The following is a 16,154-nucleotide window of genomic DNA, read 5'->3' as shown; positions in this document are numbered from 1 at the left end:
ATGGCAGAAGCCAGAATTTTCAGTGGGATCAGAAGGAGTTCATGTGTTCAGTGTGTCTGGATCTCCTGAAGGATCCAGTGACCATTCCCTGTGGACACAGTTACTGTAAGAGCTGTATTACAGACTGCTGGGATCAGGAGGATCAGAAGAGAGTCTACAGCTGCCCTCAGTGCAGACAGACCTTCAGTCCAAGACCTGCTTTATCTAGAAACACCATGCTGGCTGAAGTGGTGGAGAAACTGAAGAAGACCAGACTCTCTGCTGACTGTGACGCTGGAGCTGGAGATGTGCAGTGTGACGTCTGTACTGGAAGAAAATACAAAGCCATCAAGTCCTGTCTGGTGTGTCTGGAGTCTTACTGTCAAACTCATTTTGAGCGACATGAGGAGTTTCGCTCAGGAAAACCACACAAAGTGACTGAAGCCACTGGACGACTGCAGGAGATGATCTGCCAGAAACATGAGAAGATCCTCGAGGTTTTCTGTCGCACTGATCAGAAATGTATATGTATGCTGTGTACGATTATTGAACATAAAAACCATGACATTGTACCAGCTGCAGACCAGAGGACAGAGAAACAGGTATTTAACACTAGACACTGATGAAATATTGGACATTTGTTTCACATGTGTTTATATCTGTACCATATTAACAGCTCACAGCATTCACACGTCACACGACAGCAGAAATGAACAGCAGCTGCAAGAAGAGTTTTCACTTTTTCCTGAAAATGCACCGTAAAACCTTTATCAACACTTTCTTTAAGCAAACTATACTACTTAAGCAACGTAAAATAATGAAATCAACTATTCACCCTTTCTTTGACAAAATAAACATCTGTCAGGCATAAAGCAAACTATACTACACAGAAGAAACACTGTCAGTGTGAAGCTCTACGCCTGTGTTAGTTTCACGGTTTTCTAATGCTTGGAATTGACTCACGCCTCTGTTCATGATGATGTGAAATATGCCTTAATCTTCATGTTGATTTATGTAAGATGATTGTAACAGATCATCACTTCTGGAGTTTGAACCTACAGCCATTGTTTATCAGCTCCACTCTTCCTGGATTCATCTGTTCATGATGATTTAGTGGCAGTAGTTTTCTGTGAGATTCACTATCATCTGTTTGTCCTGCAGAAGCAGCTGAAGAAGATGCAGAAGACGCTCCAGCAGAGAATCCAGCAGAGAGAGAAAGATCTCCAGCAGCTGAGAGAGACTGTGGAGTCTCATAAGGTGAGTCTGGAGAAGAAGAGAAGTTTGTCTCCGTCTCAGTTCAGACTCACTGAAGCTGAATCACTGTGTGTCCTAACAGCGCTCTGCACAGACAGCAGTGGAGGACAGTGAGAGCATCTTTACTGAGCTCATCCGCTCCATTGAGAGAAGCCGCTCTGAGCTGATACGACTGATCAGAGATCAGGAAAAGACTGCAGTGAGTCGAGCTGAAGAACGACTGGAGCGACTGGAGCAGGAGATCAATGATCTGAGGAGGAGAGACGCTGAGCTGGAGCAGCTTTCACACACACAGGATCACATCCAGTTCCTGCAGGTAACACAGATCTAGAAGAACAGGGTCAGAGTGGACTTGAGCAGATCCTGCTGTGACAGAGACTCACAGAGAAACATTTCATGAGTGTCTTATTATATAATCATCAGTCAGACTCTCATCTGATCATCTTCTTCTGAAAGAGACGCCACTTACAAATAGCTTCCAGCTCTGGAAATCTCTTAGGAATCATTTCTCTGAGCTCTTTCTTCTGGAAGATATATTTAGCTGTCAAACACCACTAGCGCCACCAACTGTTCAAAACTTCACTAACATTTCAGCTTTTGACCTTATTTTTGCTTCTGATTTATTACATCACGGTGAAATCAGTGAACATGATAATACAGATTCTAAGTAGCATTCATCAAAAATTGGATCAGTTGATTCTCAAACCTGATAAAATAGATTTTTATGAGACTCCACAAATTTTCAAGAAAATACTTCATTTATCAAAACAATGCAATATAAACATATTGAACTGTGTTCTCTTATAGTAATCAAATTGACCCCTGTACACATGTTAAATTTACTAACACTGTCTAGACCTTAAATCTACCCATAACACCAACCTGTCCCTAACTAACCAACCATATCATCAAACCTGTCCCTAACCAACCTGTATCACACCTCAATAACAGCAGAAGTGTTGTGCATTAACACAAACTTTTAAACATTGCATAACATCAGTTAAAATCATTTGTAGATTTTCAAGATGCACATGATCATATGAATTAGAGGTTTAATGACATTTGTAAGCATTTTAAATTACATGAAATGTTAATTATTAGGTAATGTTTAATACATTTATCAGCAAACATTAACAAGCACATTATTTCACATTTCTAGATATGTGAATATATATGAGCTAATGATCCGTTAAGCATTACATAATGTTTGTTAATGATTTTTAATGAAAGTTATTATAAAGTGTTACCTTTAAAACTTTATTTGAATATGGCAACATAATATTGCGCTCTACAATAATTCTATAAATGAATCTCTGACAGAGACTATCAGCTAATCACTGTGTGCATAGTTAATGAGCATGATGACATCATCCATAGCAAGGAGCTCAGCCCCGCCCCCTTACTCTGAGCTGAAGACTTCTCTCTGTTCCTCAGTACAAGTTTGTCTCAGCAGCTTTGTGAATAGGTTTTAAGATAAAACTCTTAGCTAAAATCTTTTACTGCTATTTAGGAGAACTCTTAATAATAAGATAAAAGGTTTTGTGATTACAGACCCTGGTTTTCATGTGTTCTCAAGCCTTTAGCTACGCTGCTCCTTTTCTGTAGAATTTACTTCCACAAGATATTCAAAACAGTGACTCTCTTCACATTTTCAAATCTCATTTAAAGACGCATCTTTTTAGACCGGCATACCGCTGGTAATTTTATCTTATTCTTTTGACTTTGAAGTGGGTTTGATTTTTATTGTAACTGTTTTATGTGTTTTTATTTGCATGTAATGTCACCTTGAGTGTCATGTAAAGCGCCCATAAATAAAATGTATTATTATTATTATATTGGGCATACATACCACGTAATTTTAGAATAGGTATCCCTTAGTTTCAAAATACTTTCAGTATAAATCATTTGTAATTTTCCATGTTGTAACCCTGTTATTTCTCAAACTTTGCATATTATTCACTGATACCTACACCGAGGTACTCTATAGGTACACTGTAATTACAAAAAATTACACTGTAAATTCTGTTTACTTTCACTGTAAATGGCGTCTGTAATCTAAAGTGTTTCCCTGTTTTCTGTAGAGTTTCCAGTCTCTCTCAGCACCTCCTGAATCTACAGACGGAAATGATGATCTCTTCAGTTCTCTCTTCTCTTCTGATGCTCTGAGAGAATCTGTCCATCAGCTGAGAGACAAACTGGAGGATTTCTGCAAAGAGGAGCTCAAGAAGATCTCAGACAGAGGTAAAGTCCTGGAGATTCATCTGCTCTCAGAAACCAGTCCATCATCATCTCATATCATGGAGAACATCATATTAGAAATGTGTTAGGAACAGATACAGGATCGTGAGAATCTCACTGTTCATGTCTGTTGATTTCCACAGTCACACTCACCAACATTGTTCCACAGAACCAGGAAGGACTTCCTACAATGTAAGTCAGTAAGAAAACCAGCAGAAAAACTTTCTGAGTGTGTTCATGTTCTTCCTGTAGAAGGAGAAAGAAGAGTTTTATAACTGATGATGTAAATGATGATGTGCACAGATATCTGCTCATCTGTACTGAGACACTGATGATACACTGAACATGAAGAGTTCAGCTACATGAAAAGATCAAACAGATTCATAATTCCTGATTCTGATGTGTTTTATCTCCATCAGATTCCCATCAGCTCACTCTGGATCTGAACACAGTGAATAAACACCTCCGTCTGTCTAAGAACAACAGAGTGATTACTTTCACTAACACAGATCAGTCGTATCCTGATCATCCAGACAGATTTGATGCGTATGAGCAGGTGTTGTGTAGAGAGAGTGTGTGTGGACGCTGTTACTGGGAGCTGGAGTGGAGTGGAAGTGTGTTTGGTGGTGTGTGTATATCAGTGTCATATAAGACCATCAGCAGGAAGGGAGCGGGTGATGAGTGTGTGTTTGGAGGTAATGATCAGTCCTGGAGTTTGCGCTGCTCTTCCTCCAGATACTTATTCAGACACAATAACATACTCACCGATCTCTCTGTAAAGTCCGTCAGCAGTAGAATAGGAGTGTTTGTGGATCACAGTGCAGGAACTCTGTCCTTCTACAGCGTCTCACACACAATGAGCCTCATCCACACAGTCCAGACCACATTCACTCAGACGCTCTATCCTGGGTTTTATGTTTATAAAGGATCATCAGTGAAACTGTGTTGATGAATCAGAATAGATTGATGAGAGATTTTACCCATAATGCTTTGAGCTGCATGATGAATCAGCAACAGTGAGATGTTTAAGAGTCTCTTCTTTTCTCTTCATGACATTAATACTGCAGCTGAACTTCTGTCAGTGAAATAAGATCAGAATAAATGTGTAATAATTCCTCATATAGACAGTAAGATCAGTTTGCGTGAGTGCTGCTGAGTGACCGTGTGTTTCTTTGCTTTTCGCTGTTTGCGTTGATGGAAATCAGTCAATTAATTTTTAATGTAGTTTCACATCACTATTTTTATTATTGCACTGATTCTTGAGAAGTGGGACAAAACCGGGTGCACAATTGAAAAAAATAAAACCGTGTACTCAGACAAATGAATCTAAATTTATGTATCTTATATATACTAAGCAACTGAGCTATGCTTTGATGCAACCTCCCATCTTTTCTCTTTTCTATCAAAATGTGCTTTTAACCTTGGACTATGTAATGCAATTTCAACTTTATCTTTAACAGCAATCAATATGTTTTTAACATTTCAAAACACATTCTCATGCTAGCAGACAGATTACATTTTCACATGTGACCAACAATTTCTTAAGAAATATAAAATATCATAATGAAATATTATCAAACTATTCATCAGACGGCGGTGACGAAAACCTGAATTTGTAGTCATTTTAATACATTGAATCAATCAGTTACTGTATTAAAACAAAAACAACAATCAGTGAGTGTGTTATTGTTTATAAAAGACTCACATTTAAGTATTTTGATATATCTTTGGAACACTAATTATCTATTTTCTCTCATCTCAGAACAGTATGTTTGTCTGCTGTGCATCTGCTGTGGTAACACTGTAACTTTTAAAAACAAATAAAACAATTAACTCTATCCATTTACATTCACCAGGATCATAATATTAACATTTAATCTTATTTTTAAGATTAATTTAATTAACTTAATTTAATCTTAACAAATTATCCAAAAATGATCAGAACACACATGATCAGAATACAAATGTACTGTATTATGTGTTTATGTGTTCCCTCAGCCTTAACTCTGCTAGAAGTGATGACCATCAATCCAGAAAAGCAATGCTGTCAGGTCACTTATTTAGTATTTATACATTATTAGAAAAAATAAACACTATTTTATATTTAATATAATTAAAAATGTATTGAAAACCAAAAAAATATGATGACTTCACACTGAATGTCAACTCATTCAACTCAATCACTGGCCGTCACCAGCGTCAGACAGAAAATCTTACAGTGTTGACTAATTTGGCATTTCTTTCACAAAACAAATGGAGTTCATGTTTTTTTTTTTTCTGTTGATGCTAGATGCTAATAGAACCTGCTTCAGAAGAATAAAATTATCTAAATATTTCAAATAATTTCTTCAGAAATTGGAAGATGGTGTTGGCATATGGTTGTGACACAGGAACTAAGCGCTTTTAGAAAACAAGCTCTTTTTCATCATTAAAATTTTTTTTATCCATTTTACAGCATATGAATGATTGAACCCTTCTCTGTGGACACACTGTTTTAGATGCAGTGAGAAGACAATACGTGATTTCATATAATAATGATAAAATTAAATTGAAGGGGATAATTGTGTTAAATACATTCTATTATTAATCCCCCATAACATTTACAATTGAAAATATTTTCATTTTTAAACATATTAGCAGTTACAATTGCTGGACATGTTTTGTCCCATGTCTCAAGAATCAGTGCTTGCTCTCAAAATTACCTTTCAATTCAAATGATGACACAGTCAATAAATCATGTTCATTATACATCTTATGGAGCTCTGGACCTTTCCAGCGTGTGTTCTTTTGTCTTCTGGTGTGAGAAGGAAGTGAGCGAATCTGAAGCTCAACTGACTCAAGCAGCTCATAGGGAGAGCTCTCCATCCAGGAGCCACACGTGGAGATTCCACACATCTGGACACAGGTGCTATATGATGCCTGTCCCCAGGGCCGTGCACAGATATTTTGAGGGGTAGTGGCCCAAATAAGAAAAAGGGGCAATAAGGGGGTGGGTGGCTGTTAATACAAATTATCCAGTTGTTACAACAGTTAAAAGAGAAGACAGCACACTCTGTAATAATTTCAGACTTTATTGTAGATGTTTTGATAAGAGTGGGCTCTCCCTCACTCTCTGAGTCTGCTCCTGCCGTATCGTCAATGGAAGTAGGGGAGAGTATCTTGCCAACTGTACACTTTTACTGTCATGTGACCATGTATTTTGGGATCACCCATCATTTCTGCCAGACTGTGAAAAGGAGAAACACACAGGAGGAGTGGAAGGCACACATTTACTTTAAAAACTCTTTTTGGCTTGTCAACGTAAAATTTTAGCATAACAGATAATGGTTGTTACATCAAAGCAAATTTATCCAGGTATAAAAATATTTATGATACGTATAGGTATTTAAGCAACATATAAGACCATGCCAATCATTTAGCAAAATATTAGCCTGAATTAATAAGCTAGCTAGTTATTTTCTCTCCAGAATGGCAGCTATGGGGCAAAGTGAGCCAAATGCTGTGGGGTAAATTCAGTCTGCATTTTAACTTACCGAACCATAAGGCACTGTAGTTAAGTTAAATCTATGAATTATAAACTGGTATTTTAAAGTGATATTACTGGTTTAGTTTATCATATAGCCTATACATATTATTTATATAATATTTGATATGGAGCGTGTACAGGTGCACCAAATCCTTCTCTGATAAGAACCAGAAAATGCTTCTCTTCATCACATTATAATCAGATATATTTTTCCACCTGTAGTCCCTAATGGCCAACAAAACTCTCTGTTTAGTCTGTTTTTATGAAGTTACAACTTTGGTGTTCAACATATTGTTTCAGAAATGCAAACAATTAAATATTAAATTTAAACATCATTTGGTTGGTTTTATGTTGTTAAAGTTAACTTTATGAAGAGAAATATGACTGTTTGTAAAAGGAAATTATTAAATTAGTGTTTAAATTATTATTTCACGTGGGTTTGAATCAGATTCAGTCAGATGGTGCATCTTACTCATTGACTTGACTCAGGTCAACTCACCCCTCACCTGGGGAAAATTGAGCCATGGGAACACTTTATTTATAAGAAACCATATTTTTTAGAACCCTTTGTCATTCATTCTGATCATTTAAAATGATAGGAATACATTTATTAGGATAGGATAGATACTTTTATTGTATTTCTGTGTCATTTTCCCTTATCTTGAGGACCACATAAGTAAATATGGCTAATCTTACCCCGCTCTCCCCTATAAGAAGTAGACATTTAATTTAATATTTTACAGCATAAATCTATATTATATACTAATAAACGACTAATTTAGATCATTTATGTTATTTTTTAAACTATTTATAGGCCTACTATTAATATGGTTTTAATAAAATATCTTATAAATATGTTATAGATTACTAGTACCAAGACAAGTGATTATAATGGGAAATATACTTAATTACAAGAATTAAAGTGTGAAAAACTGCTAAATATTCTAAGTTGTACCTGCTGGCTTGCTAGAGCTATGAATTCATGTTTGCAATGTTGAACTGCCTTTAGCAGCCTCCCTTCAGTCTTTCTCTCTCTGTCTTCTTTTTTGTGAAGGCATTGTTTTTTTTTTTGGGGTTTTTTTGTCTACAAAGTGTGCCAACAACAGCAAATTTTGTGTTAATTATATTAGATCTGATCTGGTACAATAATTTGATCAGACATTCTAATTCTAAGACTGTGGATAGGCTATTTTGTTGTTAGCACTTTTATAAGACTGAGAGCAAATCATTACAGACAGAAATATGAAAACAAACTACAGATTACTAATTCAGCGAATCATCCACTTACTGTAATGTGGATTGTAATGCATCTACCTGTTAATGAACGAGCTTCGGGGACTGTAGTCTCCACACACAAAATACTAGTCACACAGATTACCAGCGATAATGCGAACACGGAGCCGATAAAACAATCACTGAATCTCGGAATCAGTGGATCTTTAGTGGAGCGGGAACAGAACATTTTGAGCTGGGGTGATGGTGGGGAGGGGACCAATGGTGAGAGGGGCACCTCAGGCAAAGGGGCAGTGGCTCTAGCCACCGGGCCACCCCCCCGTGCACGGCCCTGCCTGTCCCTGAGAAAGAAGGTCCTTCCTCAGGAGAATCTGCCAGAGAGGGTCTGTCATGAGGAGCATCGGGTCAGAAAACAGCTGGCAGTGAAGGATTCCTGGGAAGTGAACAGATCTACCTGGACATTTCCCAAAAGCACAGCTGTAATGACTTTATGAACTACTTTACTTCCAAGATCGATACTATTAAGCCTCTTTCACACAGAAATTCCAGAAAATACACGAATAATGTGTTTAATTGTGATTCATTCACTTGCTAGTGATTTTCCAGATTTTGTGTGTGTGCGTTCACACCTTCACACACATCCCATAAAGACACATGACATTACGATGTGACGTGATTTGTGACGTGTTCTGTTTCACTTAAGCTGGCGAACGATCACAACTTCAGCGTGGATAGTGAGGAACTACCTGATCTCTGCTTCATTACAGTTTGCACAATTCGTGTTTTTCGTGAGCAAATATTGATTTGCCTTCAAAAACACCGGTATAAGAGTCAAAACACGATAACGTGTGTCAACACTATGACACACCCTTTACGGCATTGGTTCTGGCTTTTGTTCACACAGAGCTCGTTCCGGGACTGAACCCGGTAATGTTACTAGGTCCCCAACCCAGGATCTATCCCGGAATCAATCCTGGGACATGTTTGCGTTCACACAGAAGTTCCACAATTCGTGTGTTATAATGAGAGGATTAGTGAGCGCGCAAATTTCAGCATTGCATTGCTCAACGCTGCAAACACGTGTTATAGCCTAAACAGAAACTCTGCATAGGCTTGCACCTGTTAATCGTTTATATTTTATATTAGTTCATGTTGCTTTTGTGCAAAAAGATGAATTACAATTACATTTGTGTTAGTAATTTTATGTTTTAGATATTCTATTTTTGACCACAATCCCATGAATCATTTTATTCCCGCACCAGCACTCTCCCATCTTCTCCCCCCCCGCACCACTCAGTTGTGTCGGGTCTCGCAGGTCTCTAATCCACTGGCACTTGACTCGACAGTGCGTGTGCTACATCTTTTTTACAATTTGATAATACCTAGAATATTAAAATCAACTGCGGGCCGCAGATCCTTTTACTATTTAGTTCACAAATTCTGGAAAAATCTACCTAACATTGTATTAGACTGCATTAACAACTGCATTAGACTGCATATCAATGGTTCAAATCACAGTTTTTAGCTCTAAAATTATGTTTTTCAAATAGCAACAGAAGGTTTGGAGTGCATTACAGATGTCTTGAAATAAAATATCTGAACAATGTCTTGAGATCTGACTCCAGGCCGTTAAAATTATTGGAGAAATAATGCACTGCTGAAGTGGTAATGATGCCATGATGCCGGAGTCTATTAATGGAACGGTCTTTCTCCGTTCTCAGAGGAATTACATTCATTCCCAAAAACTTCTATTGCCTATGTTCTGTTTCCAGTGTTTCTGTCTGTTTCCAGCTTTTTGCTTTGCGTCTTGTTTGTCCTCATAGTTACCCTTTTAATTTCCATGACAACCAATCACCTTCACCTGTCCCTTGTAAGCCCCTGGTTTTCCTGTGTTTTCCCATGTTCTGTGTCTTGTGTTGTCTTTGTAGGTTTACCGTCCACACCACGGTTGTCTGAGCGGACAGTGTGAATCATCAGTGGACATTTAATTTTTTTAACATGACTTCTTTAAAGGTGTGTGTCTGAGACTGAAATTTCTAAATTATAGGGTTCCCAGAATCACTTTTCCAAGTCAAGTTTTTCACATTTACTTTAAAAACAGTCAGGTGTGTTGAAACCTGACTGTGCAGGAATGATAAACCTGCTTTACAGACTCAAAGACACACCTGTTTTACACACGTGACTCAGACAGAACCAGGAAACAGAATCACATGAGTTCAGGGAAAGAGAAACTGAAGTGTAGTTGAGCTGTTGTGTGTCTGCGTCTCTGTGTTCATGCAGTAAAATGGCAGAAGCCAGAGTTTTTCAGGATGAGTTCTTGTGTTCAGTGTGTCTGGATCTCCTGAAGGATCCAGTGACCATTCCCTGTGGACACAGTTACTGTAAGAGCTGTATTACAGACTGCTGGGATCAGGAGGATCAGAAGAGAGTCTACAGCTGCCCTCAGTGCAGACAGACCTTCAGTCCAAGACCTGCTTTAGCTAGAAACACCATGCTGGCTGAAGTGGTGGAGAAACTGAAGAAGACCAGACTCTCTGCTGACTGTGACCCTGGAGCTGGAGATGTGCAGTGTGACGTCTGTACTGGAAGAAAATACAAAGCCGTCAAGTCCTGTCTGGTGTGTCTGGAGTCTTACTGTCAAACTCATTATGAGCGTCATGAGGAGTTTCGCTCAGGAAAACCACACAAAGTGACTGAAGCCACTGGACGACTGCAGGAGATGATCTGCCAGAAACATGAGAAGATCCTCGAGGTTTTCTGTCGCACTGACCAGAAGTGTATATGTGTGCTGTGTACGATTATTGAACATAAAAACCATGACATTGTATCAGCTGCAGACCAGAGGACAGAGAAACAGGTATTTAACACTAGACACTGATGAAATATTGGACATTTGTGTCATATGTGTTTATATCTGCACCATATTAACAGCTCACAGCATTCACACGACACACGACAGCAGAAATGAACAGCAGCTGCAAGAAGAGTTTCACTTTTTCATGAAAATGCACCATAAACCTTTATCAACACTTTCTTAAAAATAAAAATAGGTCTTAAGCAACATAAAATAATGAAATGAACTATTCACCCTTTCTTTGACAAAATAAACATCTGTCAGGAACAAAGCAAACTATACTACACAGAAGAAACACTGTCAGTGTGAAGCTCAACGCCTGTGTTAGTTTCACTTTTCTAATGCTTGGAATTGCGCTGTGAAATTTGCAACAAACTCAAAGTTTAAACATATATTGTAACTGATTCACAGTTTAAACCTAGAGTCATTGTTTATCAGCTCCACTTTTACTGGATTCATCTGTTCATGATGATTTAGTGGCAGTAGTTTTCTGTGAGATTCACTATCATCTGTTTGTCCTGCAGAAGCAGCTGAAGGAGACGCAGAAGACGCTCCAGCAGAGAATCCAGCAGAGAGAGAAAGATCTCCAGCAGCTGAGAGAGACTGTGGAGTCTCATAAGGTGAGTCTGGAAGAAGAAGAGAAGTTTTGTCTCCGTCTCAGTTCAGACTCACTGAAACTGAATCACTGTGTGTCCTAACAGCGCTCTGCACAGACAGCAGTGGAGGACAGTGAGAGGATCTTTACTGAGCTCATCCGCTCCATAGAGAAGACGCGCTCTGAGCTGATACGACTGATCAGAGATCAGGAAAAGACTGCAGTGAGTCCAGCTGAAGAACGACTGGAGCGACTGGAGCAGGAGATCAATGATCTGAGGAGGAGAGACGCTGAGCTGGAGCAGCTTTCACACACACAGGATCACATCCAGTTCCTGCAGGTAACACAGATCTAGAAGAACAGGGTCAGAGTGGACTTGAGCAGATCCTGCTGTGACAGAGACTCACTGAGAAACAGTTCATGAGTGTCTTATTATATAATCATCAGTCAGACTCTCATCTGATCATCTTCTTCTGAAAGAGACGCCGCTTACAAACAGCTTTCAGCTCTGGAAATCTCTTAGAAATAATTTCTCTCAGCTCTGTCTTCTGGAAGATATATTTAGCTGTCAAACACCACTAGCGCCACCAACAGTTCAAAACTTCACTAACATTTCAGCTTTTTTCCTCATTTTTCCTTCTGATTTATTACATAATGGTGAAATCAGTGAACTCGATAGTGAAGATTCTGAGTAACATTCATCAAAATTGGATCAGATGATCTGCAAACTTGATAAAGTTGATTTTTATTAGACTCCACAAATTTTCAAGAAAATACTTCATTTATCAAAACAATGCAATATAAACAGATTGAACTGTGTTCCCATATAGTAATTAAATTGACCCCTGTACACTTGTTAAATTTACTAGACCTTAAATCTACCCATATCACCAAACCTGTCCCTAACCAACCCGTATCACCAAACCTGTCCCTAACCAACCCGTATCACCAAACCTGTCCCTAACCAACCCATATCACCAAACCTGTCCCTAACCAACCCGTATCACCAAACCTGTCCCTAACCAACCCGTATCACCAAACCTGTCCCACAACCAACCCGTATCACCAAACCTGTCCCTAACCAACCCGTATCACCAAACCTGTCCCTAACCAACCCCGTATCACCAAACCTGTCCCTAACCAACCCGTATCACCAAACCCTGTCCCTAACCAACCCGTATCACCAAACCTGTCCCTAACCAAACCCGTATCACCAAACCTGTCCCTAACCAACCCATATCACCAATCCTGTCCCTAACCAACCCGCATCACCAAACCTGTCCCTAACCAACCCGTATCACCACACCTGTCCCTATAACCAACCCGTATCACCAAACCTGTCCCTAACCAACCCGTATCACCAAACCTGTCCCTAACCAACCCGTATCACCAAACCTGTCCCTAACCAACCCATATCATCAAACCTGTCCCTAACCAACCTGTATCACATCTCAATAACAGCAGAAGTGTTGTGCATTAACACAAACTTTTAAACATTGCATAACATCAGTTAAAATAATTTGTAGATTTTCAAGATGCACATGATCATATGAATTAGAGGTTTAATGACATTTGTAAGCATTTAAATTACATGAAATGTTAATTATTAGGTAATGTTTAATACATTTATTAGTAAACATTAACAAGCACATTATTTCATATTTCTAGATATATGAATATATATGAGCTAATGATCTGTTAAGCATTACATAATGTTTGTTAATGATTTTTAATGAAAGTTAAATCTTTATTTAAACTTTTAAAATTTTATTTGAATATGGCAACATAATATTGCACTCTACAATAATTCTATGGATGAATCTCTGACAGAGACTATCAGCTAATCACTGTGTGCATAGTTAATGAGCATGATGACATCATCCATAGCAACGAGCTCAGCCCCGCCCCCTTACTCTGAGCTTAAGACTTCTCTCTGTTTCCTCAATACAAGTTTGTCTCTCAGCAGCTTTGTGAATAGGTTTTAAGATAAAACTCTTAGCTAAAATCTTTTACTGCTATTTAGAAGAACTCTTAATAATAAGATAAAAGATTTTGTGAATACGGACCCTGGTTTTCATGGATTCTCGAGTTTTTAGCTACGCTGCTCCTTTTCTGTAGAATTTACTTCCACAAGATATTCGAAACAGTGACTCTCTTCCCATTTTCAAATCTCATTTAAAGACGCATCTTTTTAGACAGGCATACCGCTGGTAATTTTATCTTATTCTTTTGACTTAGAAGTGGGTTTGATTTTTATTGTAACTGTTTTATGTGTTTTTATTTGCATGTAATGTCTCCTTGAGTGTTATGTAAGGCGCCAATAAATAAAATGTATTATTATTATTTTATTGGTCATACATACCACGTAATATTAGAATAAGTACCCTTTAGTTTCAAAATACTTTCAGTATAAATCATTTGTAATTTTCCATGTTGTAACCCTGTTATTCCCCAAACTTTGCATATTATTCACTGATACCTACATCGAGGTACTCTATAGGTACACTGTAATTACAAAAAATTACGCTGTAAATTCTGTTTACTTTCGCTGTAAATCGCGGCTGTAATCTAAAGTGTATCCCTGTTTTCTGTAGAGTTTCCAGTCTCTCTCAGCACCTCCTGAATCTACAGACGGAAATGATGATCTCTTCAGTTCTCTCTTCTCTTCTGATGCTCTGAGAGAATCTGTCCATCAGCTGAGAGACAAACTGGAGGATTTCTGCAAAGAGCAGCTCAAGAAGATCTCAGACAGAGGTTAAAGTCCTGGAGATTCATCTGCTCTCAGAAACCAGTCCATCATCATCTCATATCATGGAGAACATCATATTAGAAATGTGTTAGGAATAGATACAGGATCATGAGAATCTCACTGTTCATGTCTGTTGATTTCCACAGTCACACTCACCAACATTGTTCCCAGAACCACGAAGAACTTCCTACAATGTAAGTCAGTAAGAAAACCAGCAGAAAAACTCTCTGAGTGTGTTCATGTTCTTCCTGTAGAAGGTGAAAGAAGAGTTTTATAACTGATGATGTAAATGATGATGTGCACAGATATCTGCTCATCTGTACTGAGACACTGATGATACACTGAACATGAAGAGTCCAGATACATGAAAAGATCAAACAGATTCATAATTCCTGATTCTGATGTGTTTTATCTCCATCAGATTCCCGTCAGCTCACTCTGGATCTGAACACAGTGAATAAACACCTCCGTCTGTCTGAGAACAACAGAGTGATTACATTCACTGACACAGATCAGTGGTATCCTGATCATCCAGACAGATTTGATTATTATCTTCAGGTGTTGTGTAGCGAGAGTGTGTGTGGACACTGTTACTGGGAGCTGGAGAGGAGTGGATGTGTGTATATATCAGTGTCATATAAGAGCATCAGCAGGAAGAGAGGTGTTGAGTGTGTGTTTGGATATAATGATCAGTCCTGGAGTTTGTTCTGCTCTCCTGACAGTTACTCGTTCAGACACAATAACACAGAGACTGCTCTCTCGGTGAAGCCCGTCAGCAGTAGAATAGGAGTGTTTGTGGATCACAGTGCAGGAACTCTGTCCTTCTACAGCGTCTCTGACACAATGAGCCTCATCCACACAGTCCAGACCACATTCACTCAGACACTCTATCCTGGGTTTAGGTTTGGTAGTTATAGATCATCAGTGAAACTGTGTTGATGAATAAGAATAAATTGATGAGAGATTCTACCCATAATGCTTTGAGCTGCATGATGAATCAGCAACAGTGAGATGTTTAAGAGTCTCTTCTTTTCTCTTCATGACATGAATACTGCAGCTGAACTTCTGTCAGTGAAATAATATCAGAATAAATGTGTAATTAACCATTCATATAGACAGTAAGATCAGTGTGTGTGTGTGTGTGTGTGTGTGTGTGTGTGTGTGTCCTGCTGACTGACCATGGGTTTCTTCATATTTAATGTAGTGCCACATCATTAATTTTATTATTGCTACAAAAATTCCAGATTTTCACAGCACACATTTTAGAATGCATTTCCTTCACTGAGAGTTTTAAGGAATGCATTATAGACTTAAACCAGGGGTGTCACACTCAATTCCCGAAAGGCCGGAGCCCTGCATAGTTTAGATTCAACCCTAATTAAACACACCTGATCCAACTAATCAAGTCTTTCAGGCTTATTTGAAAGCTACATTCTATGTGTTGAAGCAGGGTTGGAACAAAACTCTGCAGGGCTCTGGCTGTCAAGTTATTTCTTTTCGTGCACAATTTCCCCACTTGACAGGGACAGACACGTCATCAACAGAGGCTTTAACTGGATTCCAATCTTCTTTTATTTTTCATCAATTATGGTGAAAAGTGACATTTTGTTACAGAAAGGTGAAAAACCTTTAAACAGAAGAAAAACAACACAACATATGTAAATGAACTGTAAATAAAGCTTATTAACCATCTGTTGTTGTCACAGTTTTTTTTGTACATCTTTTG

The 16,154-nt window shown here is 38.4% G+C and overlaps 1 protein-coding gene and 1 pseudogene across 1 annotated transcript; both read left to right on the top strand.

Annotated features, from left to right (window-relative positions):
* On the top strand, window positions 1–5,263 carry LOC109105047 (annotated as a pseudogene).
* A 5,160-nt stretch (window positions 5,264–10,423) lies between these two features.
* On the top strand, window positions 10,424–14,306 carry LOC122136286 (E3 ubiquitin/ISG15 ligase TRIM25-like; the record flags this gene model as incomplete). The annotated part of the gene is made up of 4 exons (XM_042719143.1): window positions 10,424–11,087; window positions 11,609–11,704; window positions 11,786–12,019; window positions 14,274–14,306. Coding segments are annotated over exons 1-4 (936 nt in total), but the record flags the coding sequence as incomplete, so codon positions are not given.
* Between the last annotated feature and the right edge of the window lie 1,848 nt (window positions 14,307–16,154).

This window comes from Cyprinus carpio, chromosome B2 (assembly GCF_018340385.1).
Source record: "Cyprinus carpio isolate SPL01 chromosome B2, ASM1834038v1, whole genome shotgun sequence".
NCBI lineage: Eukaryota > Metazoa > Chordata > Actinopteri > Cypriniformes > Cyprinidae > Cyprinus > Cyprinus carpio.
Note: the sequence above shows the minus strand (reverse complement) of the source record. Positions and strands in the feature narration are given on the sequence as shown.